Source organism: Lolium perenne, chromosome 6, assembly GCF_019359855.2.
Source record: "Lolium perenne isolate Kyuss_39 chromosome 6, Kyuss_2.0, whole genome shotgun sequence".
NCBI lineage: Eukaryota > Viridiplantae > Streptophyta > Magnoliopsida > Poales > Poaceae > Lolium > Lolium perenne.
In genome coordinates this window covers 56,809,155-56,836,515 of record NC_067249.2, presented here as the reverse complement: position 1 = coordinate 56,836,515, position 27,361 = coordinate 56,809,155, and the positions used below count along the sequence as shown (strand labels likewise).

The window sequence follows — 27,361 nt, the reverse complement described above, 5'->3', positions numbered from 1 at the left end:
TGGACAGACCAAGAACACCACCGCGAGGTCAGGAGAAAGAGGGGTGTGCAAGCTCCGCTGCTTGCTCCTGCGGAGGTTCGTCGGAGAGCTCGAGCTCGACGGCGGACGGCGGCGCGGAGGGCTCGAACGGCTCTGGGCGCTGGAGCACTGGAACTTGGAAGATGAAGACGAAGTGGGAGCGTGGGCGACGGAAGGGAACCGTCGCACCCTTTATAGCGAAGGGGTTCGTGGGCCACGACGCGGCCAGGCCCGCTCCACTTTGCCTACGGGTTGCCACGTGGCGCGAGGGTACACGCGTTGCACGAAGGTGCCACACAGGGGCCGCAAGGATCCGGTACGACCACTAGGATCCGGTGCGGCACATTAATTGAGTGCGCGAAAGTCGAAGGATTAGACCCCTGACAACTGGCGCGTCAGGAATAGTGTGCATGTCTCTGATAGGCACAACTTCCAACATATTCTCGACTTTGCCGAGGAGGATTTGATGGCAAAGCAACCACAAAAAGATACCGAAAGGTTTTGATTGAGAACGGTATGTTGAGGTAAATCCGACAAAGACGCCGGGAAAGTTTAACTGGAAACCGGAAGGATTAATCCGGTACGCTTGGAGTAGGAACCTGGCATGGTCCGTCGGATAGAATCCGCCGGACTATACCAGCTTCGGGGACTAATGTCGGGGGGATGGCCCCCGGTAGGCCAAAGGCATGGCAAGGTTGCCCTGTTTATCTTCTAAGATACCGGATTAAAGGTAAAGTATACCGGTATCCCAGGAGGGGTATACCGGAATACGGTAAACATGAGAGATGCCGGAGTACCGGCATAAGCTCAACTGTAGCATGTCGGCATTCTGGTCAAAGATTCCCTCAAGGACTAGAGGACAAGGATGAGCGAAGCAAATCAGCTTTAATCGAAGCCCTGAAGCTAAAGCAGAAGGTGACGTAAAAGGTACCGGACGAGGTCATCTCTTTCTGATTAAAGACAAGACCGGTGTCATCAAGGCCAAAGAAGCTTTATAAAGTAGCTTAGCTCATCAAAGATGCCATTAGGGTTTCTTCCCTTGTAAGCCACCATCTCCCCTATATAAGGAGAGGGAGCACACCCCTGCGCGGGAGGACTCATCATTAGACGGATGGATAATCAGTCGATAGAGAGAAGTAGAGCAGGATAGAGGTGCTCACCTTGTAATCCATACGTTCTTCAACCTCTGGCCAATGCCAAGTTTATCAAATAGATACCGGGATTCCTTCCCAAATCCTCTCCCTTGTTACCAAAACCCTCCCCCGAATCCTCTAGTGCACATTCGGCCCCAACTTAAGCCATCCCATGGCATCTGTCTGTTCACCACGATGACAATACCTAGTTCAACCTCGTTACCGACAAGTACTCTTTACTCGTACCGTGGTATGCCATCTCTTGTGACCTTGTCACATGCTTGCAAGCTAATTAGACGACATTCCACCGAGAGGGCCCAGAGCATATCTATCCGTCATCAGGATGGACAAATCCCACTCTTGATCCATATGCCTCAACTCATACTTTCCGAATACTTAATCCCATATTTATAACCACCCATTTACGCAGTGGCGTTTGATGTAATCAAAGTACCCTTCTGGTGTAAGTGATTTACATGATCTCATGGTCGAAGGACTAGGTTACTATGTATCGAAAGCTTATAACAAGTTGAACTTAATGACCCTATCTTATGCTATGTTTACTATGTATCGAAAGCTTATAACAAGTTGAACCCTAACTACGGAATATACATTGCCGTGCACGTCAAGGATCCATCTACTCCCTAACTTGTCGTCATGGATCCGGACACTTCATGAGCCTTCGTGGATCTGACTCGTTGACATACCCATGAAGTATACCCACAACACCGCTGCCGCTGAACGTGAGTTAAATAACAGGTTTTACAGCGCGAGCGCTATATAGTATGACTGCTGGAGTTGGTGTCAGTACCAAATGACTCGTATGGACGACAAACGAAGCGAACATGATTCTCTGACTTTGCTTGTCCTGACTTTGGGACATTCACAGTTGAGTAATAATTGACTTAAAGTCAGAAAAATGTTAGGATGGAAAGTGAGAATCGGGTGCAGCACACGGTGGCAACAGCCGTAATTTCCATTGAAAATCAAGGACAAAATTTTAAGTTAGTCAAAAAAAAACTTATATGGAGTATATAGGTTTTTTTTTTTTTTTTTTTTTTTGAGAAAGTAACCACGTTCATATATTAAAACGTACAGAATAAGCACACACACGCGGAAACCTCAGGAAGAGACTGGAAAGGATACACGTCGAGGAACAAATGCAGAAAGACCCCGCAACAAAGGAAAAATAAAGAAAAGCTCCTGGAGGACCCTGCATCCATCGTCTTCTCCAATCGTCGCCGGATCCGAGCGAGCACCATCGCCGTTGCTGGCTTTACGGATCGAAGGAGAAGCTCCTCGCAGACGGAGGAGCCATGAGCGTTGGGGAGCGTCGACCGGGATCTTCCCCATGCCGGCAGATCGGACCCCAGGTCCGCCGTAACACGCCGACCACTTCGGGGAAAACCGGCGAACCTGCCACCATCAAGCCACCATCCTGCTCCCGAGCCGCCATCCTCTCCTGAAGGCCAACGCCGCCGCCAAAAGCAACGGACGGCAGCCATCATCTTCACTCCTGGGCAGGATCTCCAAGCTTCGCGACGACGCCGGAGGAAACGCCATCGAGACGGGGCCAAAGCTTGAGAACAAAATCCCCTGGATGCGGCGCCGCCGCCGCCTCGCCGACGCATCCTGGGAAACCCTAGCCACACCGTCCAGCAGGAACGGCTGGAGACTACGCCACCACTCCCCTCGAAGAAATCGAGATGGGGCCGGAGGTGGTGGATCTTATTGAGGGAAAGCGTCGTCGCCGCCGCCATCCTGGCAACGCCGCCCCCAAAGCCTAACCCTAACCTATCTATACGCCGGGCCAAAGGAGCTGGAGCTCCCCCACTCTCCCCCCGCCGCCGGAGCGACGAGAGAAGAGAGAGGGAGCCAGCGCCCTCGCCGGCGGCGGTGGACGGAGGGAAACGGGGCTCCTCCCTTTTCGCCTCTTCTACTGTAGCAAGAGATAGGGGGAGGGAGAGCAGACTACGAGCTCGGAGTATATAGGTTTGTGGACCAGGCCTATAAATTATTTTCCTCCGCCTCCGCAACCAGGCCAAGTACAGATCTGAACCGTCCGTTTACCATTCGTCTGCAACGTGGCGTGGATCTGTGCTATCGATAACACCCAATAAACCCTAACTAAACCCTGCCGCCTTCCCTCTCAAATCCACCGCATCATCGTCTCTCGTTCCGGCGGTCCATCGCTGCCGAAACCCGCCACCGTCCTCCCCGATTCGCCGTCGATTCTACTGCGCCCCTTGAATCCAACCCCACTCCTCGCCGTCTCTCTTCTCTACCGGACCGGAACAGCGCCGTCGCGCAGCCCCACACCCGCCTCCCGCCGCCGCCAGGCCCTCCCCAAACGAGCCCCTCCAGCCTAGGCGCATCCGCCGCCGCCAGGCAAGGCGTCTGCCAAAAGCAGCTTATTTCAGAAGTTATTTGCCGGGGATACGGCTGAATCCCCATGCCCCCTGCTGCGTCCGCCCCTGATGCGGCGGCGGCCGACGGGGACCCGGAGGCGGCGCCACCGGTGCCGACTTACCGGTCACTGGCAGCGCCCGTCTGCAACCCGGTCGACAAGTTCGCGCTCCTCCCTGCCTTCCTCAAGGTGCCATCTCAGACCGAATTCTTGCGCTGAATTATACCTCTTTGTGCCATGGAATTTCGTTTTATAGAATTATAATATGCTCATTTTCTGCTTTTTTAACAATCTGACCATAGATTCGCAGCACGCTCGTTCTGATCGAAAGTTACAGTGTTATTCTTGTTCTCCGCCGCACATGACATTAGTTCAGCCCGCAATTCGTTTAATAGCTAACCAGGACCACACTCTCCATGTTAACCAGTTATTGGAGTCCTCATTTTAGTTGAGAATCTACCTAACACAGCTAGCTAATCACATGCTTTGTATTTTAGTTTGGTTTTATCTGTCAAATTTACAGTTGCTCAAATTCTACATACGCAGTCTCTATTTCTCTCCACTGCCGCATGCCCTTTCCTCCCCCCATATCCTCAACGCCACACCTTGGTGTCGGTTTAGGTAAAAATAGTCACCAACAATCATGATTTTGGTGTGATTTTGTCCAACCTTGAATTATTCTTTCAAAAGTCTGGTTGGTGTCTAATTCAGTCACATGTTGCAGAAACACGTGCATTGCACACACAAGATAGCTAGTCTAGATAGTCCCTCACATCGTCCATCTTTGCCTGAGTCACTGAGTGCTCTTTGGTTTGTTCATGCCTAGTTTTAATCTTTGCTGCTGTCTTTCTTTTTCCAAAGGAGGTGGCATCTTTTTTATCGGTTCATCTGATTTTTCCTCTTGTGTTTGTTTGATGGCATTACTAGGTTAGAGGCCTTGTGAAGGAGCACATTGACTCTTTTAACTACTTCATCACCAAAGGAATAAAGAACATCATCCAGGCAAACAACCGAATTGAAGCGCGCAGTGATCCATCCATTTATCTTAGGCATGGTGCCATTCAACTATACTGTCATTCTTTTCTTTATGCGTTATAGTCTTCTCTTATATCATGTGTTCATTTGTCTTCCTTGATGTAGGTACAAAGATATACACATTGGCGTGCCCTCGGTACAAGTAGATTTTAGAGTTGAGAATATCACCCCACACTTTTGCCGCCTAACTGATCGCACGTAAGCTCTACATTGCCTCATTTTTATATGTGTGTATATATATGATGCAACTCTGTGTCGATAATTAATCATGTGTATCAATGAGCTGGAGATAAATGGGGAATGCATATCTCTTATTCTCTTTAGCTTGTAAAGAACAGCAGGATAGGTCCAAAAGCGGCTGGTTTGTGAACAGACAGCCTAACTTGTATCTTCATTTGTCCCAATCGTAGGCCATAAGAAGGATGGAAAAATAGGATGGTATTTAGAATAAGTCAAGGGCTATAAGTTATTTGGGGAAGGGCTTTTAGGAAGATACTATGTTTCCATATATATTCAGGGCTAGCAACTGCAAGAATGCAATTGTATTCTATACCCTGAACATAACCATGAGTGTTTCTTATGTCCCTACATAATTGAGGTTTTGAGGATGTATGATCGGGGACAACCTAGATTTCCGAGTGAGGCGGTCTGTTTTCACAGACTAGAACTTTATAAAGGCCTCACTTGAAATTGGAATGCCCGAGTCAAAAACATATGAATTGGAAAATGTAGGATTGAGATGTCATTGCCATGGTAAATCTGCGAAACATGAATCTGCAAACTGGCTCTTTGGATACTCAGGAATTTTGCACAAATTTGAAGATAGAATTTTCATGTAAGAGACAACAAATTTTCCATGAGGTACGACCTCATGTTAGAATTTCTCAGAAGTTCGTATGGATTGAGCCATTCTGTAGGGATCCCATAGGGTTCCTGCAGCCTCATTCTTATGATCCGAAGGGCTTCTTCTATATGAGAATTTCCTAAGGATTCCTACTAGTTTTGTTGATAATCCTTCGATCCAAAGGGTCCTATGGGATCCCTACAGCTTTTTTGTCAATTTTTTTTTGCCTGCTACAAGTTTCCCTTTACCTTTTATCATTCATCATGCTTGCTCATTATGTCCCTTTCTTCCTTCAGCTATTCTGCCCCTGTGTATGTTGATATTGAGTACACTGTCGGAAAGGCACATACGTTGTACAGGAAGGTGACACTTCTAACACCTAGTTGAAACATCCTCTCTTTCCAAACGCACAAAAGAATGCTTGCTTACTTTGCATGCCTATATGTCATGCCAACACTAATCTGAACTCTGAAACACCTGTTACATGCATAGCTGTAAAGAAAATTTACATCCTTTCGACTTTTTTTTTCTACAGTCAAATTTCATCATTGCGAAAATGCCTATTATGCTTCGAAGTTATGCCTGTGTGTTGAATGGAAAGGATGAAGCTGAACTAGCGAGATATGGTTAGTCTTTTATGGTTTTGATTCTTAGACCGAATTGCCACTAACCTTTCTGGTTATATTGATGGTTGTACTATTATGCCTGTAGGCGAGTGTCCTCTTGATCCTGGTGGTTACTTCGTTGTGAAAGGAACCGAAAAGGTACAAGAAACATTGATGCAGTTTTCTCCTTTCATTCTGCTGTTTTGATGTTGACAAGCCCTGCTGCTAGTCACACTCCCTATTGCATGCTAAAAGCAATATTATTAATTAATGCTAATTGTTCATTTTTCACAAGCTACTGCCAGATTTTTTATGTTAATTAATGATCTTGGATCTTGCAATATGCTTTGATTTTCAGGTCGTCCTAATACAAGAACAACTATCAAAGAATCGTATTATTATCGACACCGATAATAAAGGAAGGTACTATGCCTACTATTTTGAATTTATTTCAGTATCCAGCAGATTCTGGTATTGTGAGGGTCTGGCAACTGTTGGAATGGCACTGTTTTGTCAATCACTCGTCATCGTGGCTATTCCCTTGAACCTACAATTTTGCACTACTTTGGAAATTTACTTGAAGTCATATATTTTGATGGACAAACGGATGTTATAAATAGATAGGCTACCATACACATAGGAGCTTTGCTGTAAATACTAAAAATGGAGTCTATGGCTGTGGCGGAGCTAGGGGCAGCAGGGAGCAGGGGCCATGCCCCCCCCCCCCCCCCCCCCCCTTGATATGATGCACCAAACTATAATGGATGTTACAGTGTAGATTTTGTGGCCATATGCTTGCTAATCCTGCCTACACCCTTGGTCTAAACAAAGAAGAATATATGCAGTAACTTTTTAATGTACATGTTTTGGAATGATGTGCCAGTAAAAGGTTTAATTCTTTGATGGCTACAGATGTTGTAACTGTAACACAGTATGCCATTGTCTTATGCTGTTGCACTTGCATATGCTTTCTCAGAATCATTCAAGGCCAGTCTCACCTAGTGTAACTGCCTTAGTGTGATATACCTTGGTTGTTCCAAATCACCATGTTTGGACTAGGTTCGATGTTTTGTTGAACATTTAAGAAAAATTATGTGTCTAACATACTTGAGTTATATTTTCCTTCAAGAAGAAAAGCAACAGATATATTGATTATAAAGTTTTTGCATAATGTTGAATTGCGTTCTGATTTATTTGATATTAGAAATCATGCATGTTTTTTTGAGGCTTTTGATGTTCTGGCAAATTCGGATACTTGTATAATTTGATCCATGTTGGTGTAGGCTAGGTAACACTGATTAGGTTGCTTATTGCTGGAAACCATTTGTCAAATTGTAACATGGCTACACAAAGCCTGACCAAGGGATTGTAGTCTTGTCTCTTCTTACTGTTGTCAGGAAGCAGTTCATCTCTAGTTCTAACCATCTGGATTGAAACCACCTTTGAGTTCCATAGTCACTCATTATTGAAGTTGTTTCTCTGTGTGTGCATGTCATTCTGTTTCTTGTTCATGTGGTTCTGCTGTGAGTTATGAATTGCACTGTGATCCAATACATGCTGCTTAGAATCTTATTAGTGACCTTCGTTTCTGCCGTTTAGGGTTATTGCATCTGTTACCAGCAGCACACATGAAGTAAAAAGCAAGACAGTGATTGTCATGGATAAAGAGAAGATTTATCTACAGCTGAATCGGTTCACTAAGCCGGTATGCTATTGATACACTGTTGTCCTACTAAAAAAGACTTAAATTTCTTAGTATGAAACTGATCTTCTTAACCCTGTTTATAACATTATAGGATCCACACATTTGATGGTCTTTCTAACTTCTACGTTAATTCTTTTCAAATACTTCATTGTCACGACTTGGCTGTTTTGTTTTAGAGGTTGTTGGTACTTGGTAGTATGGTTCACTGATGGATATGCCATTTTGCCCTTCGATTATAGCCATAGTGAAAAAAAAAGATATATGTGTGGGATCACAACAGGTTTTCTAGGAGGCAGCTAGGTTTGCAGCCTTTATTAAGTGATTAATAATCATCTCTTTAATAAGGATAGCATGATGTATCCTTACCAAATGAGAACAAGCAAGACATTTTGTCCCTTTATTATTATTGCTATTATTATTATTATTAAATTGTTCATGACTCTTTCTGAGCACTGAGACTTTCACAGATTCCTATAATAGTGGTTATGAAAGCTATGGGAATTGAAACTGACCAAGAGGTTGTACAAATGGTTGGAAGAGATCCAAGATACGGTGATCTCCTATATTTGTCTCTTCAGGTAACTTGCTATTTTTATTTTGTTGATTTACTTTTTTGGCTATATTATCATGGTGATCCTCCCAGACTATTATTATTTGGTCTTGTAAACTTGTGTTGATTGCTAAATCTTTCAGGCCATTTAAATGTATTTTTTTGCTCTATTAGGAATGTGCCACAGAAAGAATATATACACAACAGCAAGCTTTGCGGTACATGGATGACAAGGTGCAACTTCAAACCGATGAGCATAATTACTATTATCGTTGAATTAAACTTCATGTTGCAGTTCTAAATAGCGATGATGGTACTCTAAACTTTGCAAGAGTAGATCACTTTGCTACCGACTTGTGCTTTTTCTCCAGTGTCCATTGAAAGATTGTTAAGCAGGAGATGTATTTACGACTGCCTCAAAAGTAGTCTGTGACACTTTTAGATCTTTTTTTTTTTCATAAAATAATTGAAGGGATGTTTTTGATGAATTCTCGTTTTGCTAAAACTTGAAGCTGATGGTCTATCTAATGAACACCAAGATGCCTATGTAGTTGCATGTGTGTATTCAATGCGGGATATTTTCTGAACTTACACTCTGCTATCTTTGCAGGCGCTTCCTGGTGCAGGAAATATAAAGGTAGTTATTAACTGCAGATAACATGCTGCATTCTTTTAAAAAATTCTGGTAATAGAAAAATATAATACAGTTACAGTTCCCTGTTTCTATCTGCTTGACTGATTGTTAGGGACTAGCAATAAAAAGTTACTTCATCTGCCACATTTGTCAAAGTATGCCATTCAATATGGCGTTCATAGTGATTCTTCAGTGTGTACCATCTGATGGCTGCTCTCTCTCTCTCTCTCTCTCAGGACGGTCAGGCAAAAGTTCTACTTCGTGATGTTTTTGTTGCGCATGTACCGGTAAGATAATGTTTCATCTAGGTTTTGCAGCCAGAATCTTTTCTTCTTTCTCACATGCATGCCAATCTCTCATGTAGGTTAAAAATGGGAACTTCCGGCCAAAGTGCATTTACACTGCTGTAATGTTAAGGCGCATGTTGGATGCGATCTTGAACTCTGACACCTTTGATGACAAGGCAAGTCCAGATCTGCCCCTAGTAGTGAATACTCCTAAGATCTATCAAAAGCGGGTTTTTTTTTGCTTCACTATCGCTTTGTTAAGGAAGGGAGATAAAAATCCATGTAAATTATAGCCTGGGCCTATAGAACAACTCATCCCAGGATTTTAATGGGCATCAGTGAATAGCAAGTTTACACAGTTATGGTGCCGTATGTTTTAATGATGTTAGTTCCATGATAGACTTGTGTACTGATCAGTCAGTGCAGTCAATTAGACTAGTTTGATTCGCAAGTTTACACAGTGTTTATGGTGCCATATGTTTTTATGATTTCAGCTCCATGATAGACTTGTGTACTGATCAGTCAGTGCAGCCAATTAGACTAGTTTGATTCGCAAAGTTTACACAGTGTTTACGGTGCCATATGTTTTATGATGTCAGCTCCAGGATAGACTTGTGTACTGATCAGTCAGTGCAGTCAATTGGACTAGTTCGATCATAGAAAACTGAGTAACTTGTCCTGTTTATTTCTTGGACATTATTCAGTTGACTTTCAGTCTGCTTTTATCATGACTGTAAACAACTAAGACAAATGCAATCTGAAAGAAAACAAGTTTTTTTTCAGTTGCCCATCGCAGTACACTTATCTTGGGCAAGTCAGACCAAATTAACCTAGTCTGTTCACAAGGTGTGGATGGCAACCAAACATTACCAATATTCATGTTAATTTGCTGCTCTGTGCCATAGAGGTTTGTATGATTGCACCTAGCCAGTAGTCTCCATTAGATACAACTCTTCCCACTAATTGTTGACAACTTCACATCCAATGTGGTGCTTAGGTTTTATTTGCCAAATTATAAAAGGGACAAGTCAGTTTCACTAACCGCATGAGCTGCTACAGGAGCAACAAGGCCCCGTAAAATCTTGTTTATATTGGATAAACACCAATACTGAGATTCTCCGGACAAATCCAACATACGTTGAGATCAACTATAGCCACATATATCTTGTCTGTTAATGCATCCAGGCGCAAGGTCTTCTGTATTAAAAGATATAGCTACACATACTCTCTCAGTTAACTACAGCCTGGGGAAATGGTCGTGATCTACTAAGAATCTAGGGAACAATAGCAACATCAAAGCCTTTTCCCAAGCAAGTTGGGGTAGGCTAGATATGAAACCGAACAGAAACATAAGAAAACATAAGTTCTCCCATTCCCATCATTGAATAGCCCACCAAAGTAATCTCTCCATCTTTTCTTTATCTCTTTGTCCTTCACTAGAAGTCAATTAGCCTCGTCCTTGATGCATTTAACTTGGTTGAGGTCCCTTGTCTTCGTTTCGCGAATTTTTGCCATCTTGTATATGTCCTTCTCGCTTCCTTTGTCCCTAATCTCTCATGCAGCACATAATAGGCACACCCCCTCGCTTCACTTACAACTCGCCTTGCCTTCTTCTTGGCCTCTTTGTACTCCATGTTGCTTGTGCTTCTATCATGGTGCCAACCCTTGTATCACTCCTTTTCTTTGATAGCCTTTTGGACATCCTCGTTCCACCACCATGTGTCCTTAGCATCATGTTTCTTTGCCTTTTATCACCCCAAGCTCCTCCCTAGCTACCTTCCGAATGCAAGTTGCCATCTTCACCCACATGCTATCTGCACCTCCTCTCCATCCCAATGTCCTTCCGCGATCATCCTCTCCTTAAAAGGGTTGTTGCCCTTCATCCTTCAGCTTCCAGCACTTTGTTCTTGTGATTTTGCCACCTTTGTCCCGCAAACACTTGTGTGAAAGCGAAAGTCGGCCACCACAAGTTTATGTTGTGCCCAACACATGTGCCAGGGAGCACCTTACAATAGAAGCAATCCTTTCTATCCATTCTCCTTGTGAGGACAAAGTCAATCTGGCTAGAGTGTTGGGCACTACTAAAGGTCACTAAGTGAGATTGCCTCTTCCTGAAGGTGTTAACTACCAACAAGTTGTAGGCTACGCAAAGTCTAGGACATACCCAGGCTTGGGACGGGCTATTCCTAAATGGCATAGCCGGAGTTCTACTAATAATCTAGGAACCAAACATATCATTTTTAAAATGAGAAGTTGAGAAAGTAAGCATGACCCATTCTCACTAAACTCTATTTCAATTTTACTGTGCACATTGTCTGAATGGTCCCTGCTAAACCTGATTGCGTAGAGTGACCTTGCTTGTTATTGGGATCTGTATATTATAACACTGTCCGGTTGCACATTCTGATGGCCGTACATCGGTATATGGGACAAACTCTGCATGTTAACTCTGTTGTTGCCTCAATCTACCGCTTACCTGATCAGTTTGTTTTGTGTCACCTCCACGTTTGTTCTTACTTTGCCCCCCTACTGTATTTTCTGTTCGCAATTGACAAGACAAAATCTATCGGGTTTAACATCTTGTGGAAATTGTATTGGCATAATTTGTAATTAGAGAGCTTTGACTTCCAAAGGTAGTATGTACCATTTGATGATCAACCTGTAGCCTGTTAGTTAATTTGGTCAACACTAGACAGAAGCTAGTAGTACAATTCTTCAGTTTGGGCATGAACCAACAGTTAGGTCACTGAATCTAGTAAAAATATAGTAGTTACAACTTACACGAGGTGGTCAGCACAAGCACCTGTCTTTTGAGATATATTTAGGCATATAAACTATCTATTAACTCAAATTTACATCTTTACCACCCTTTTCATTTCTTGTTGGATTTATTTCAGGATTATGTTGGAAACAAGAGGCTTGAGCTGTCTGGTCAATTAGTATCCCTGCTTTTTGAGGTGTTTATTTTCTCTTATCATTTAATTACACATTTTGCATTATGGGACTGGCTCTCTTACAGTGCTTCTTTGTGAAGGATTTGTTCAAAACAATGAATGAGTTTGTTATGCTGCGTATGAACAAAAACAGTGACATGGCCCGTTCCAGTCCGTTGGATTTTAGCCAGGTAATGAAAATCAGGTGCATTATGGGTGCTTATGTGGTCCTCTTTTGTGCCTTACTGCTAGTGCTACTGTAGCACCACACTTAGGCAGTGTACTTGGTTCTTGTTGCACTATTTCCTTTGAGTTGCTGTCTCTAGGCAATCCATTTTTTTGGTAATTTTGTTAAGTTCCTTAGCCCACATGCAAATATGCCTTTGAAACTAGAAACCTGTTCAGCATATATGCAAAAAAATTCTCATTTTAAATGAAAATGTGAAACAATTCTCTTTGTCTGCTCTTGCGAGGTAAATGGGAGGTTTAAGCCCTAAAGGATTTCAGTGGTCTTTGCATGTGCTGAAATTTCAAGCTCTGTTGCATATGCATACACTACTTAAGATCTGAATCACAGTGACTCACAAGAAAAGACTAATTTACCTCCATAACTTCCTTAGCCCACATGCAAATATGCCTTTGAAACTAGAAACCTGTTCAGCATATATGCAAAAAATTTCTCATTTTAAATGAAAATGTGAAACAATTCTCTTTGTCTGCTCTTGCGAGGTAAATGGGAGGTTTAAGCCCTAAAGGATTTCAGTGGTCTTTGCATGTGCTGAAATTTCAAGCTCTGTTGCATATGCATACACTACTTAAGATCTGAATCACAGTGACTCACAAGAAAAGACTAATTTACCTCCATAACTTCCTTCCTTTGCACAGTTGATACAGCAGGATACTACCATAACCAGTGGTTTGGAAAGAGCTATTTCCACGGGAAATTGGGACATTAAACGATTTAAGATGCACAGGAAAGGTGCATCACAGGTATCTACACATTCAACCTCTCAGTTCCAGTTCCCCTTTTGTGTTCTACTTATCTTGAGGCATGTTAGTTTTTTTTCTACTTCTATGCAGGTTCTGTCTAGGCTATCATACATGGCATCTTTAGGCTACATGACACGTATAACACCACAATTTGAGAAGACCAGGAAAACAAGTGGGCCGCGTGCTTTGCAGCCTAGTCAGGTGAGGTCAAAGTGTATCATGTTTCTACTTCAAAAGATGCATGAATATGCCTAATATTTTTTTCCCGTAACAGTGGGGTATGCTTTGTCCTTGTGATACACCAGAAGGGGAGGCATGTGGATTGACAAAAAATTTAGCTTTGATGACTCATGTTACTACAGATCAAGAGGAGGGCCCACTAATGAATCTGGTTTGTTTCTCTAATTCAGCTAATTTTCATTTCCTTGGCTTTAATACTTCGCGTCTCTGTTCCTTTGTGTTTGTGAGCATGTTCATGTGTGCATTTTGCTATTGAGTTATGTTGTAGTAACTCGTGATCAGCATTTCGCTGCTTCCAAACCCACCATGCCATGAGCATCACTAATGAGTTGCCTTTTCGTGATGCCGAGGGGTCGAGATTGGTTGGCGTTTTGTCACCAGTCCACTTAGTTTTATGAAAACTGGAGGCTAGGAAGAAGTCAATCTGATCTATAAGAGCACCTCGTGTCACTAGGCTTGCCAAGGAGGACCTGTGAAGAGGTGGGCCACGGTCTCTTCTAGTTGGTCACATAAGAGACAAGCTGGTGCATGCTGCAACCCATGCGTAGCAAGCCTCTCAGCAATTGAGCAACGGTCTTGCCAATCAAATGAAGAACTTCACCTGCGGAGGGGCCCAAGTCTTCCCGTTAAGCCTCCAGCACCTGGAGACGATAGCTCCGTGAAAGAGGTCGTACCAAGACTTGGAAGAATACTACTCCAACCCTGGGTAATGTTGTGCCGCAGTGTGGTTGAGCTGCTCCTCATGGACGGTGCGCCAGACATGGATGTACTGCCATATTCCATAGGGTGAGCGAGCTGAGCTCTCCTTGATGCCAGTGATGTACCGCCATATGGTGAGCGAGCTGACCGCTCCTTGATGCCAGTAATGTACCGCCTGCCCTCCGTCTCTTCTTCGTGCATTTCAAGACGAGCTTCTATAGGACATGATAAATCCGACGCTGCCATTGAACCATCCCCCCATCCTCGAAGGATATTCTCCGCATGCTTTTGGACCTTCTCTTACAAACCCGACACCATAAGCCGAAGAAGCGGGATTGCCACAACCACATTCTTGACAAGTGTAAACCGTTGTGCCCTTTCTCAACCTAGGTGCTTTCCACGTAGGCTTTGAAGACCTCGCTAGAGTGCCAGCTGACAGTGCATTATGGTTGCAGCCTCCTTGGCTTCCTCCGCAGTGCGACCTATGGGAGACACCAAATGCGCAATCTCGAAGCGTGGCCAAAGAATGTGAGTAAGCTATTGATCAGAGCAACTGACCCTATCCTGTTGGCAAGAGATGACGAGCATTGTCCTTGTGCAACTAAATGCTTGCTGACTAGTGGGCATGAGGTACTGAAACAAGGCAATATCTCTGACCATTAAGGGTAACAGTGATCAACTTAGTCAATGTTGGGGACAGTGGATCACCATCTCAAAGTCCTTTGCGGTGTCACATCGGTGGTCCAGGTAGCATCACTCCCGTACTCTGACCGAGGAGGATAGCAATCCACTCGCGAGAGCAATTCCCAGGCCCCACCTACCCCACACCACCGGGCTGGGAAACCAGGATCGGGCTACAATCCAAGCCAATCCATGCATTCGAAGGATTAAACGAACAAGGCCTAAAAGGGATGTCGAGGTCCATTAGCCCTCCTGCTGATCTGTCGCTCCAAGGAGCTGAGTTAAGATGATCAAAAGTTGTCTTCGCCATGGCTAGATGGCCAGGGGCTGTCTGAAAGAATCTGAGTCCACACATATGTATCGCATGATATACAATATTTTGTTTATTTTTTCTCTCGCTTTTCTTACGCCCATTGATATGTAATTATACCCCCAATTTATGAGCAACGCTATAGTTTATATATTTTGTTCATTCTTTATTGTAGTGTTACAGCCTAGGCGTGGAAGATTTGTCACTTCTCTCCGGAGAAGAAATCCATGCACCGGGTTCATTTCTGGTCATGTTCAATGGATTGATACTGGGGAAGCACAGGCAGCCTCAGGTCTAATTCCTTATAAACCTTACATCCATTTTCGAATTATTTCTTTCTTTTATTTTCACTAACTCATCTTTGATGCTCTCCAGAGATTTGCTAATTCTATGAGAACATTTCGTCAATCAGGCAAAATTGGAGAGTTCGTAAGCATTTTTGTGAATGAGAAACAGGTAATGTTTCTTTTCTTGGTTCTTACAAGCTTAAAAGTGATCTTATCATCATTCGGGTGTATATGATGGTCCTGACTGGTGATAGTCAATAAATATTTGTTTTGAAGAACACCAAAACTCTACTTCGGATGGTAGATTTAATGGTAGTCATAGCAGCGTCAACTGACCCACAGCTTTCCGAAGAGCGCTTGGAATTTGCTGATTTACACCATGGAAGTATGAAGGATTGACCCTAGAGATATTAGTTCCCGTGTCAACCACTGGTTAAACTCTTCTTTGTACAGAGCCCTAGCATTCCAACTAATTGATTCTGACATGCAAGGTGATACCCCCAAGTCGTGTCTTGTATCTGACTGTATGAAAACCATTTTAGTTCCGCTTCGTCTCAGCTAGCTGGTTACCATATCCTAAAAAGAGCTTTCACGAATTTTCTGTGGTCAGGGTCACTCTTCCGTCCTCTCCCTGTTTGCAAGTTTGCCGTGCCTGAATTTTGCAATATAAGTTGCGTAAACATTTCAGTCAAATGCAGCCACTTTCCAGAAATCTGGGATAGGACCAGATGGCGACATACCAGCCAGAAGTAGGGTTCTCTTGTGCAGTTCTACTATTTTGAAGTCATCACGTAATATATATAAGATGTTAATGCAGATTTATTACCAAGTATCAATTGTTATGGCAAGCTTAGTTTAATGCGAAAAGGATATGAGGCCGGACAATAATTAATACCCTGAGAGCATCTCCACCGGCGCGCCCCATAGCAGCCCCGATAGCGTTTTGGGGGCCGGCAGCGAAAATGGGCTCACACCGGCGCGCCCCAAAAAGTGCCGGCGCATTTTCGAGCCCAATAGAAGCGCCGGCAACCCCGTGCCGGCCCCTTCGCGATGGGCGCAAATCGGGCGCGCCGGCTCCTCGCGGGATGAATTTTTTTGGGCGTGGGAGTCGCCTGTCAGCCACGCATCCCAAAAGTATACATCTTTTCTACCAAAACCCCGTCCCCTCCGCCGCTCATTTCTCCCGCCCGCCGCTCCATCTCCCATCCAGCCTCCAACCCGAAAAACCCTCGCCGCCGCCATGCCACCGAAGAGAAAGGCTCCGGCGAAGGCAGCGAAGGCGCCGATGACCCTGTTCATCTGATCATTTGGCCTGGAAGCCGAAGTTGTTTTTTGCAGCCGGACTAGACGGCGATTCGGTGGCCATATGTTGGCCCAAACTTCATATTCGAAAACCTATTCAATTTTGGTGGCCGTGTGTTGGCCCAAACTTTAAATTCGAATTTCTATGCTTTCGTTTGAGTTTTTAATTCAAATCATCTATCGCGGCTGTTATATGGGGGTGCCGGTGTGGGAGCAGCTCCCCCAAATGGAGGATGCTGTGCCGCCCCCCCCCCCCCAGACGACAGTGCCGGCGTCCCTGCCGACGACTATTTGGGGCGCGCCGGTGGAGATGCTCTGAGACCAAAGACTATGAAATGCGCGCGATTTACTGATCTATTTCCCTGGATGCACCTTATGAAGTTGCCCACTGTATAACAAACACATGTTGATTTTTTTTTCTGTTAAGAATGAGTTGGAGATACTAACCTTGTTTTTCATTGTAGCACTGCATTCACATTGCCTCTGATGGTGGCCGTGTTTGTCGCCCACTTATAATTGCTGATAAGGGCAGGTCAAGGGTTAAAGAGCATCACATGAAAGAACTGCGGGTTAGCAAACTTTACTTCTTGATCTACTGTCATTTATTTGATCTTTATCTCACAGCTGATTTCACTCTAGGATGGTATTCGTTCATTCGATGATTTTCTGCGTGATGGGTTGATTGAATATCTTGACGTCAATGAAGAAAATAATGCATTGGTATATCATGTTTTATTTTATTTTTATTTTTGTGCATGGTTCATTTAAATTTTGATAATGTGGTTATGATGATTCAAACAGATTGCATTGTACGAGCACGTGGATCAAGATGATGTTGAAAGAAGCAGCATCACTCACATTGAAATAGAGCCAATGACCATATTAGGAGTTGTAGCTGGACTTATTCCTTATCCACACCATAACCAATCTCCACGTAACACCTATCAGGCAAGGATGCAGATTATTGCTATGCATCTCTATAATTTTTTGAATATTCTTGTGTGACGTTTTCTTGTCTGCAGTGTGCAATGGGTAAGCAAGCGATGGGGAATATTGCGTATAATCAGGTAATAAACTTCTGGAGTTTGTTTTTCTTAGTTTAATCCTGCATTTCTTGTTTTACACGAATGCTGAATAAAGCTGTCTGGTTGTAGCTGGTGCACGCATCTTCTTTTCCTCTTGGTGTGAACTAATGTGTCTTTGGAAATTTCTGTAGTTGTTTCGAGCAGATTCTCTACTTTACTTACTAGTGTACGCGCAACGCCCCCTGCTTACAACAAAAACAATTGAGTTGGTTTGTCCCTCTACCCCCCCTCTGTCCTTGTGCAGACACACACACACCCACTTGTAAGTCATGTGATGTGACACAGTGCAACTCTTTTCAGGTGGGATACGATAAACTTGGGGCTGGGCAGAATGCAACTGTAGCTGTCATGAGTTATAGTGGATATGATATTGAAGATGCAATTGTGATGAACAAATCATCTCTTGATCGAGGTTTTGGTCGTTGCATAGCAATGAAAAAGTAATTTTAGACTTCGAATTAAGATGCTGTTTCATTTACTCTGAAAATGAAGGGCTTGGAGAGTATGTCCTTTGTTGTTTCTATTTTTATGGTTATATTTTTGATTCTTGTCCAACAGGTACACTGTAATAACGGAGAAATCAGACAGGATTGCTAAACCACAAAGAGATAAAGATGGTGACTTGATAAAGCAAAATATGCGGGTATAATAATGACTGATCATTGTTATTTATCTGAACGATTAAACCTGTCATTTTCCTTTGAAATGATAGCTCAGCAACCAAAATCAAAGTGAGCGATACTAGGAGAAAATAAGTAAATCTTGTAAGCAGTGCAGGTCCAATTAATTCCTATGGAGCTATTTAGATTTTCGGAAAAAGAATTAAAGCAAATGTTCACAGGGGATTATCTATCTCCATTTGAAGATATATAAAATTGATATTAAATTCAGTTTGCTGTATATCAGTCCCATCTGTCTAAATATATATGTTCATCGGCATGCTTGATAAGGGGTTCACCAGTTCCAAAGGACCCAAACTCTAGATTTATTTGTATCTTCTAATCTGTGTATTGACGAACATTTTCTAAGTGCTCCTGAAACAAAACAAAAAAACCATTTTTGACAGGCATTGGATGAAGATGGATTTGTTGCACCTGGTCAAATAATCCGCAATCATGATATCTATGTGAACAAGCAAACACCAAAGGTTGCCACGACAGCTCCAGGTACTGTGTTAACGAGCAGGTGAGTATTCTTATGTTTGTGTGATTCAATTTTTGGTGCTCCATTTTCTAGTCTTTTGGCTCACATATTTGGTTTTAAAGAATGGTATATGTGCTTTATTGTTGAATACTACTTATCCAGGGACTATAGAGACTCACCTGCTGTTTACAAGGGTGTTGATGGCGAGACTACTGTTGTGGATCGCGTAATGCTTTGTTCGGATACAGATGACAAATTGACCATTAAGTGTATTATCCGTCACACTAGGAGGCCAGAGGTATTGACTTAGTCGGTAAACGGAAAAATGGTTATTTACCCAAAACTTCTCTAATCTTGGATCATGTACCCAAAGTTGATTGTCCATTGGTAAAATACGCACAAAGAATTAAAATCTCTGTATGGTCTACCCAAAGGGAGCTTTTCAGTAAAGTAAACAAATTTAACCCTTTACTTGTACAAGAATAGTACTACCTTACCCCTAGTACATTTTGATCGCCATGTGGCAAACTTGATCAATTGTCACCAGTCAACATGCATGAAGTTTGGGAGGTACAACGATGTCAAAAAGAAGCAGAAATAAAAATTGATCAGCGATGTATGGGCACATGGCGCCAATGGCCTACCTCACGAGCGGATGGCTTTGATTGCGGACAATCAGCCCAGGGAGCAGCAACGGCAGCGTCACTCGGTGCTGGGAGCCGCGCTGGCAGAGGCACACGCTTACCCGTAAGCTGACGCGGCGAGGGTTTCTGATCTTGTCGATCAAAACTGGCCATCGAGCCTTCCGTGATCACCCAGGCAGGCTCCATTACTCAGGGGCAGTATTGTCATTTTGTGTGCTGCCACAGTTGGAGGGGATGAGTGTCAAAACAAATTTACATCGAAGCCCCTGTTGAGTATTTTACCAGTGGACAATCAACTTTGGGTCCATGATCGGCTAGTAAACTTTTAGGCAAATAACCAATTTTCCCCTCGGTAAATACCCTTGATTTCATCTGCAGAAATAGGAACTTAAATTTTCTATTCATGTTTGTGACTTAGGTTGGTGACAAGTTCAGTAGCAGACATGGCCAAAAAGGTGTTTGTGGCACCATAGTTCAGCAGGAAGACTTCCCCTTCTCTGAGAGAGGAATATGCCCTGATTTAATCATGAATCCTCATGGATTTCCAAGGTTTTATATTGGCTTTCGTTCTATTCTTTACTTTTTCTTCAATTTGCTGATTTCCTTAACATAGGATATCATATAATCTGTCGATGTTTATTGGCGTCTATCTTTGGTATTTCTCTGGATAAGAGCGGCTGTATTTCTGGACCTGGAACTGGAACTGGGACTACTTCCCTGGGAATTTTTTATCCACGTCTTATACTCCTATTTGAATCTGCTCGAATTTAATGTGAAAAATTGGTCACTTTTGTTGAATAATATGTCGAGTCTGTCCATGTTTTAGTGACACATGAGCTTTGAACATCTTTTTGTTAAGCACAGAAGCAAGTAATAACTCGAGTGGGTCCATGTTTTAGTGACGCAAGAGACCGACCACGAGGGCTTTTGGAACCATAAAGGAAAACACACAGAACACGTTAATCCATTTCTAGAAGTGTAATTTCAATGATTCTTAATTGCTACTCCTTCCAGTTCACTAAAAACATTGTTTTGGACATGTTTTGCCTTGTGTACGTATGGTGGTTAGATAAAATTTGTAGAAATGAAATAAATGTAGTGGATTGCTATCACGACTTGTGACTTCTTATTGTGATACACTGATACCCATAAATAAATAGATTTGATAATTACGCCATCTTGGGAGTTGTGTGACTAACTGACGGGTACTCCCTCCGTCCCACAAAACATGTCTCAACTTTGTCTAAATTTGGACGTATCATGTCTCAACTTTGTCTAAATTGATACATCCAAATTTAGACAAAGTTGAGACATGTTTTGTGGGACGGAGGGAGTACTTAAGATACTGAGATCTCTCTCTCCAAGAGGACGATTACTGCGATGCAGTTGTTCAGTTTATATATACCAACTATTGAGGAGGTTAGATATACTGGTCATGTGCATGCTAGATAGCAATTATAGGGCTATTGTCTGATGTCTTGAAGTTTGTACTTCTTCCATGTCGACAGATTCTCAATACATGCCGTATTAGAATCCGTTAGTCAAGTCAACCTCAGCATAGAAAATTTTACCCAACATCTACGACGCTGAGTAAACCAACTGTTTTTATTTTGTTCGATAGTGCTTCTCTAGCTTGACTGACTCTTATTCTGCTCACCAGTCGTATGACAATAGGTAAAATGATTGAACTTCTTGGTGGAAAGGCTGGTGTTTCTTGCGGTCGGTTCCATTATGGCAGTATATTTGGTGAACCAAGTGGTAATGCTGATAAGGTTGAAGACATAAGGTATTGTATATATCATGTAATACCGTAGTTTGTTTTCAGAAATCTATAATTAAAACAGATTTACAATCATTCTTCAATGTTTTTGTTTGCATACCAGCCATACACTTGTCAAGCACGGCTTCAGCTATAATGGAAAAGATTTCCTATACTCTGGTGGGTTTTCATATCAAGTACTTTGGCGATAAACACCAATTTTTATGTTAATTAATCCAAGTCAGTATCAACTGAAACTACGGACTCTGAAAATAGTAGTGCTGCAGCTAATAAAGTAAGGCATATGAGAACTTGATCCAACTGTTGTCAGTTAATGTGAACTTTTCCACACATCTGTAGAAGCCCGTACTTTGTAACTTCAACCTCTGCTACAAACAACTTCCATCTAGCAGTTTTTTATTCTGTTTTTGGTCAAACTGGTCACCATTGTTACAAACTTAGGACCGATTCAACATGATCTTGATCTATTCCAAGGGCCTTAGAAAGGTATATAATTACAAATACATGTATGGAGATAGAGCATGGATCTAAAATTCTGAATATGAAGTAAATACATAGGAGTCCTAGTACAAGACATTATATCTAACAAATATCACCTTCTTGATAGCATATATGTTCGGTGCTTGGGATGTGTACAACTAGAAAGTTCAGGTGTGATGTATCAGAAGCATCAAATAAAATTTGCCATGACTAGTTGAAAACTGGCTGTTTGGTTACGACATATCGTCTAAGTAACGTGTTTTGTGCTAAAACCATATTCCTGGACCCTCCTAACCACAAACAAAGTTTATTATCTTTCTTATTCTTCTACATTTTGCCATTTTACTCATTCTTGCTTGTTCTGGTGAGTATTGTATGTCGGTATGAGTATGTAAATTGCATAGAAATACAAACTGTGCATTATTTTCGCCCCTAATCACATGAACTTAAGAAATTTAGATATGTTGTACAATCTTCCAGTTTCTTGAATTCTTTTCTTATCTTCTGGTAATTCAAATTTATGTGGCACTAAGGACGTGCTTGTAAATTTTGATCATGGAATTTTGGTATATTGCTTATTTGTGACGTATTCTATCTTCATGGTGTGTGTTCACACCCACGTGGCCCTGCTGGGTCTCAAGAGCTGATATTTTTCCCCATTTCAGGCATTTTAGGCCATCCTCTTCAGGCATATGTCTTCATGGGGCCAATCTATTACCAAAAACTGAAGCACATGGTAGGCATAGATTTGTTTGTTTATTTTGCTTCTTCTTATTGATGCTTTATTTACTTCAATTATATTTTTGTGGTGTAGTAACTTTCAAGGTTCTAAATAGCTAATATATACTCCCTTCGTTTCTTTCTATAGTGCCTATAGATTTTTGGCATTTGTTTTAGAATATAAGGTTGTAGTTTGGCTTTTTTTCAATTACCCCCTCCCGCGTTCAGCTCCCACACAATATGCGTGAGAAAAAATCCATACAAAATTGGAAACAATTAATTGAGATTCCTAATGCATGGCCCAACGATTCCTTAAAATTAGGCTGCAATGTTTTACTTTCCTTAATTGAACTTGGCTGCACATATATGGAGAATCAATAAGAGAGATTTGTGGGATTTGTTATGGTAAGTTAGGAAGATATGGATTTCCCAAATTTTACGTTGATCTCAAATCGTTCAGCTAGGGAGTCTTGTGTAAAAAATACTATTGCGCTAATTTCCGTGCCAAAAAACTATAGGCACAATAGAAAGGAACGGAGGGAGTAGTTTTTTTAGACCCCAAACGCTAAGCAACGCGCCAGTGTCCCTCTATACTCTTGAGTAGCGACTGGCACAATTGGTCTAAATAGCTCGCCATGGCTTGTAGCTAGCACGATGCTGCTCCATATGGGTATATTTTCACAATATAATATGATAATTTGTAAATGCAACTTTACCAGGAGAAAATAAATACATCAATTATAAGATTAAACTACGAGAGAACACATGCTTCTTTTTTCTCCTTTTCGGTACTTAAGTATGCATATTTCTTAGTGATTAATTACTTGATGTGATAATTTACTGTTTTGGTTATCCGTTCCAACATTATTTAATGTTTTTCAAAACTATAATTGCCTTGTAAGACTTATCTGTATGTATGCATATTTATAACTTCATATTCTGATGTTAAAACACTATCGCCAATAGCTTCTTCTATAGCTTTCAATATAAAAACCGCAATTTAAAACCCTGGTAATCATCAAAGTATTGATGGTGTATCCCTTATATCTGTGTAAGCTGTTTTTTCCCACCAGGCCATGCACACTAGCTGAATTTCAGCCCCGTCCCCAAAACATAAGGCACTTGTATTTGCCTTGGCATGTCTCTGCTGAATTTCTTGCAAATATCATGCTTGCCAAATATACATGCAGTTGTGTTGGGCACATGTGGCAGTCTTTTCAAGCAGGACTAACTCTTTGAAGTTAGATATGTTACTGTGAGCTAGACCTAATCATATTCGGGATCTGACTGGGTTCAGGCCTGATCTGATTTGGGCTGCTTGAGCCCCTAGCTGGGGCTGGGCTATCCGGTTAAACTAGGGGCGTGTTTGGTTCCTCACAATCCTATTTCTCGCACCAGGGAGAAGAATTTGGCCAGTTTGCTTCCCACGAAAAAATTCTTCCTTGCACAGCACTTTTCTTAAAGCAGCCCAAAAGTTGGCCCGCGAGGAATGCTCGATTCCACCGCGTGCAGGCGCTGGTGAGCGCAAAAGTGGGCCCTTTGTGGCTACACGCTTGCGAGTATATGTACGTAACCTTGCCTCTAATCTAGTTCATCTTAATCCGCCTCTTATCTACATAACAATGCTTTGATTTGAGATAAGGTCTACATGAAAAAGATGTGTCTCGACGCTGCGAATCCATTCCCGCAACCAGTTCCTAGTTTCATTAAGTTTTTGAATGTATACGGCCGACCGTTTGAAATATCCTTTGAGTAGTAGCTTTATCTCACCGTTTCACACAATTTTCGTGTTGCAAGTTTTCGGTTTTGATATTTGTAGACGAGTAGATCTACATCTCCCTAATAACAACGTACAAAATTGTAGATATACTCGGCTACGAATGCCAAAACCGAAAACTTAGAACACGAAAGATGTGTGAAAACGGTGAGATGAAGCTGCCTCTCGAAGGAAATTTCAAATGGTCGACTGGGTGCAACAATTTGACAAAATTCGTTCAAAAATTGTCTAAACATGAACACGAAGTAGAGTTTTAAACACTCAGGAAACTAGAAACCGGTCGCGGGAATGGAATCACAACATCGAGACATATTTTTTCATGTAGACATTATCTCAAATCGATGCATAGTTACGTAGATTAGAGGGGATTAAGATTGAACAAGTTTAGTTAAACACAACACACCTTAACGTAGATGTAACCAAATAATGGGGCTTCCGTTTCTCCCACATAGTGAAATGGAATTGTTAGCAACCAATCGAAATGCATAAGCAGGCTCAAGTTAAATTTCCACTCATACAGCCAGTGAGCCAAGTTGCACTAGGAGGGAAAAACCCATGCGAGGAACCAAACAGGCCCTAGTTGTATTGGTAATCTGCAGGCTTGTACCCAAAAAATGAGCAAGTCGTACCAAGTCTGGACCTGAGGTAGGAGGTTTTGTCCTAAGTTAAACTTTGTAAGGATTACAAAGTTCATTGAAAAAATATCGACATATACAATACCAAATAAAAAATTATATTTCATAATGGATCTCGTGATATTGATGTCATATTTTAGATGTTGACATTTTTCCTATAAACTTGGAACCAGGGAGTAGTTCATTGCGAGTGTTGAATAACGATATTCAAGCGCAGTTTGGTCAGTATATGATTAGTGTTGACAGGCCTGACCATTGCTTGTTCAAACGTCAAACTGTACATAAGACTTCTAAAATATTTTGGCTTGCTATGAGGTACATACTTTTTGCTTCTCGCTTTGTTGTTTTCTACAAGTTGATTGGGCTGCTATGATGTCTTCGTAGCTTGTTCGACATTTCTTTGTGGTTTTCTTTTGTATAGTTTTGTAAATATTTGCTTATATATGGATTCTCCAGGTTCTCGATAAGATGCATGCTCGAGCTAGTGGACCACGAGTACTACTGACCAGGCAACCTACTGAAGGCCGAAGTCATGATGGAGGTTTACATCTCTTTGATATATGCTGCAATTAAGTGGCTATGGAACCTAGCACGTTTTGTTATTGACTATCTCTTTTTTTTTTTCATTTAAAAAAAATGTTCTGTCATAGGCCTGCGTCTTGGTGAGATGGAGCGTGATTGTTTAATTGCATATGGTGCTAGCATGCTAATCTTTGAACGTCTTCTGCTATCCAGTGATCCATATCAAGTCCAGGTAATTCTTAAAGTAGTTTTGATTATTTCAGTGACTGGAATCATGCAAATAACATAACCATGCATGTCGCTGTAGCATCAGTAGTGCGATGAAACCTGTGAGCCCTTGTCGCTTTAGTTGAGTTAAACATCCCCCGTAACAAGCTATTACATGTAGGTGAACTGAAAAGAACTAATTTGTACAGTTGAACACAGTTCTTCATCTATTTAGTTGAGTTAACCGTAACTAACAAGAAACATCTGTATGTCAGTCATTTTATTTTCCTGGTAATTTGTGGTATCCTAACCTTATTTATGTGTTCATCTTCTCCAGGTTTGCACAAAATGTGGTCTGTTAGGATATTACAATCATAAACTGAAGATTTCATTCTGTTCAATGTGCAAAAATGGAGAAAACATGGCCAAGATGAGGATGCCGTATGCTTGCAAGCTTTTGTTCCAGGTACTGCAGAAGGGGGCAGTAAAAAGGGTGTTCTTCAATCATGCATGTTAATTGCTTTGCTATGATTCTGATTTTGAAGCATGAAAAAAATGTTCGTGTAGTTAAGAGTTTGAAGATCAAGTCCTTGCTTAATTCCCTCAGAAAAAAGAAAGTCCTTGCTTAATTTTGTTGGCTCGGATATTATCATAGCAGGGTGGTTGTCCTTGGGCAATATGGCTAAATTGGTCCCCTTGTATTGTTTTGTGTTCTTTTCAGGAACTGCAGGCGATGAATGTTGTTCCACGCTTAAAGCTGACAGAAGGATAAGCTAAAACTTGGCGAGCTAATCAAGCTTGACTTTGTATAAGTATTGTATGAGCATCGTCTCCAGTTTTTCTTGGCAGATTCCTTTGGCAGCAACATGGTGGACAACAATGGCATTGGTGTGGTGGTTGTTGCAAGGATCCAAGGCTGGGTGTGTTATTAGGGTTTCAGATGAATCTGGGTTCTCAGCATATTTTCTGCTTAGGACATATATATGAGGGGGTAGGTTTGTAGTTTTCTTGATATATACAAGGTGGGACAGATGATTAACTCTATCCTTTTTCGTGGATAGTTCGTAGACATTATTATATATGGTGTTTTTCAGCGTGCATCTGACGTGTTGTGATTCCTGAACAAAAAGTAGTTTTTCTGAGAGTAGATAGTGCAATAGTTTATTCGGAGTAAAAGGAGTATGTGCTTTCATCCACAGGCTTCTTGCGATGAGCACACGCATGGTCGCGTTGTTCTCTCGTAGGCATATTCCTTATGATGTTGAGACATTGATTATATCTACGTGTCTCTGAAACTGTCTTACTAATGGTCTCAAGCCGTGTGGTTCAACAAAAGGTAATTAACTATATCTCAGGATATCTCAACGGAAGATTCTGATTGCTATCAAGATTTCAATATTCTTCGGACTGATATGATTGAAATCAACACTATATTCTAGTGTTATTCTTTAGGAATAGTGATATTCATATTACAGCGCTGACTCTTCCAAACTGACCTGTTCCAAACAGTGGGAACTAGGAAAAAGAACAGGAATTTTAATGAAGACCCTAAGGACCCTGGTCATTGGCTCAGTGCCAAACGGGAGCCTGACATCCTCAGCACTGGCCAGCCACGAACGGTGACCGGCCATCTGGAAGGGCAAGGACAGCGAACACATGAAGTTATGGCTGCAAAGGCATCCCTAGCGGTCCCACCTAAATCGGCAAC

General features: G+C 42.1%; 1 protein-coding gene across 1 annotated transcript; it reads left to right on the top strand.

Moving 5' to 3' along the window:
- The first annotated feature begins 3,294 nt into the window (after positions 1 to 3,294).
- On the top strand, positions 3,295 to 26,849 carry LOC127308064 (DNA-directed RNA polymerase III subunit 2). The gene is made up of 37 exons (XM_051338828.2): positions 3,295 to 3,747; positions 4,486 to 4,607; positions 4,699 to 4,791; positions 5,734 to 5,800; positions 5,973 to 6,063; positions 6,149 to 6,201; positions 6,401 to 6,465; positions 7,642 to 7,747; positions 8,215 to 8,325; positions 8,472 to 8,531; positions 8,908 to 8,934; positions 9,168 to 9,218; positions 9,296 to 9,394; positions 12,116 to 12,175; positions 12,253 to 12,342; positions 13,037 to 13,141; positions 13,232 to 13,342; positions 13,416 to 13,532; positions 15,247 to 15,363; positions 15,447 to 15,527; positions 17,125 to 17,229; positions 17,300 to 17,380; positions 17,462 to 17,608; positions 17,683 to 17,727; positions 17,877 to 17,954; positions 18,046 to 18,185; positions 18,304 to 18,388; positions 18,812 to 18,930; positions 19,051 to 19,186; positions 19,951 to 20,081; positions 21,193 to 21,318; positions 21,416 to 21,471; positions 22,458 to 22,528; positions 25,381 to 25,465; positions 25,575 to 25,678; positions 25,991 to 26,119; positions 26,375 to 26,849. Exons 1-37 carry the CDS (start codon positions 3,604 to 3,606, stop codon positions 26,423 to 26,425), a joined length of 3,459 nt encoding a protein of 1,152 aa, XP_051194788.1. The 5' UTR covers positions 3,295 to 3,603; the 3' UTR covers positions 26,426 to 26,849.
- Positions 26,850 to 27,361: the final 512 nt, after the last annotated feature.

What these genes read in the sequence shown, in the direction of transcription:
- LOC127308064 (XM_051338828.2), top strand. Translation starts at nt 3,604, where the DNA reads ATGCCCCCTGCTGCGTCCGCCCCTGATGCGGCGGCGGCCGACGGGGAC. An exon ending in CTGACACCTTTGATGACAAG is followed by an intron (nt 9,395 to 12,115) that starts GCAAGTCCAGAT and finishes GATTTATTTCAG; the next exon opens with GATTATGTTGGAAACAAGAG. An exon ending in GGAATATTGCGTATAATCAG is followed by an intron (nt 17,728 to 17,876) that starts GTAATAAACTTC and finishes AAATTTCTGTAG; the next exon opens with TTGTTTCGAGCAGATTCTCT.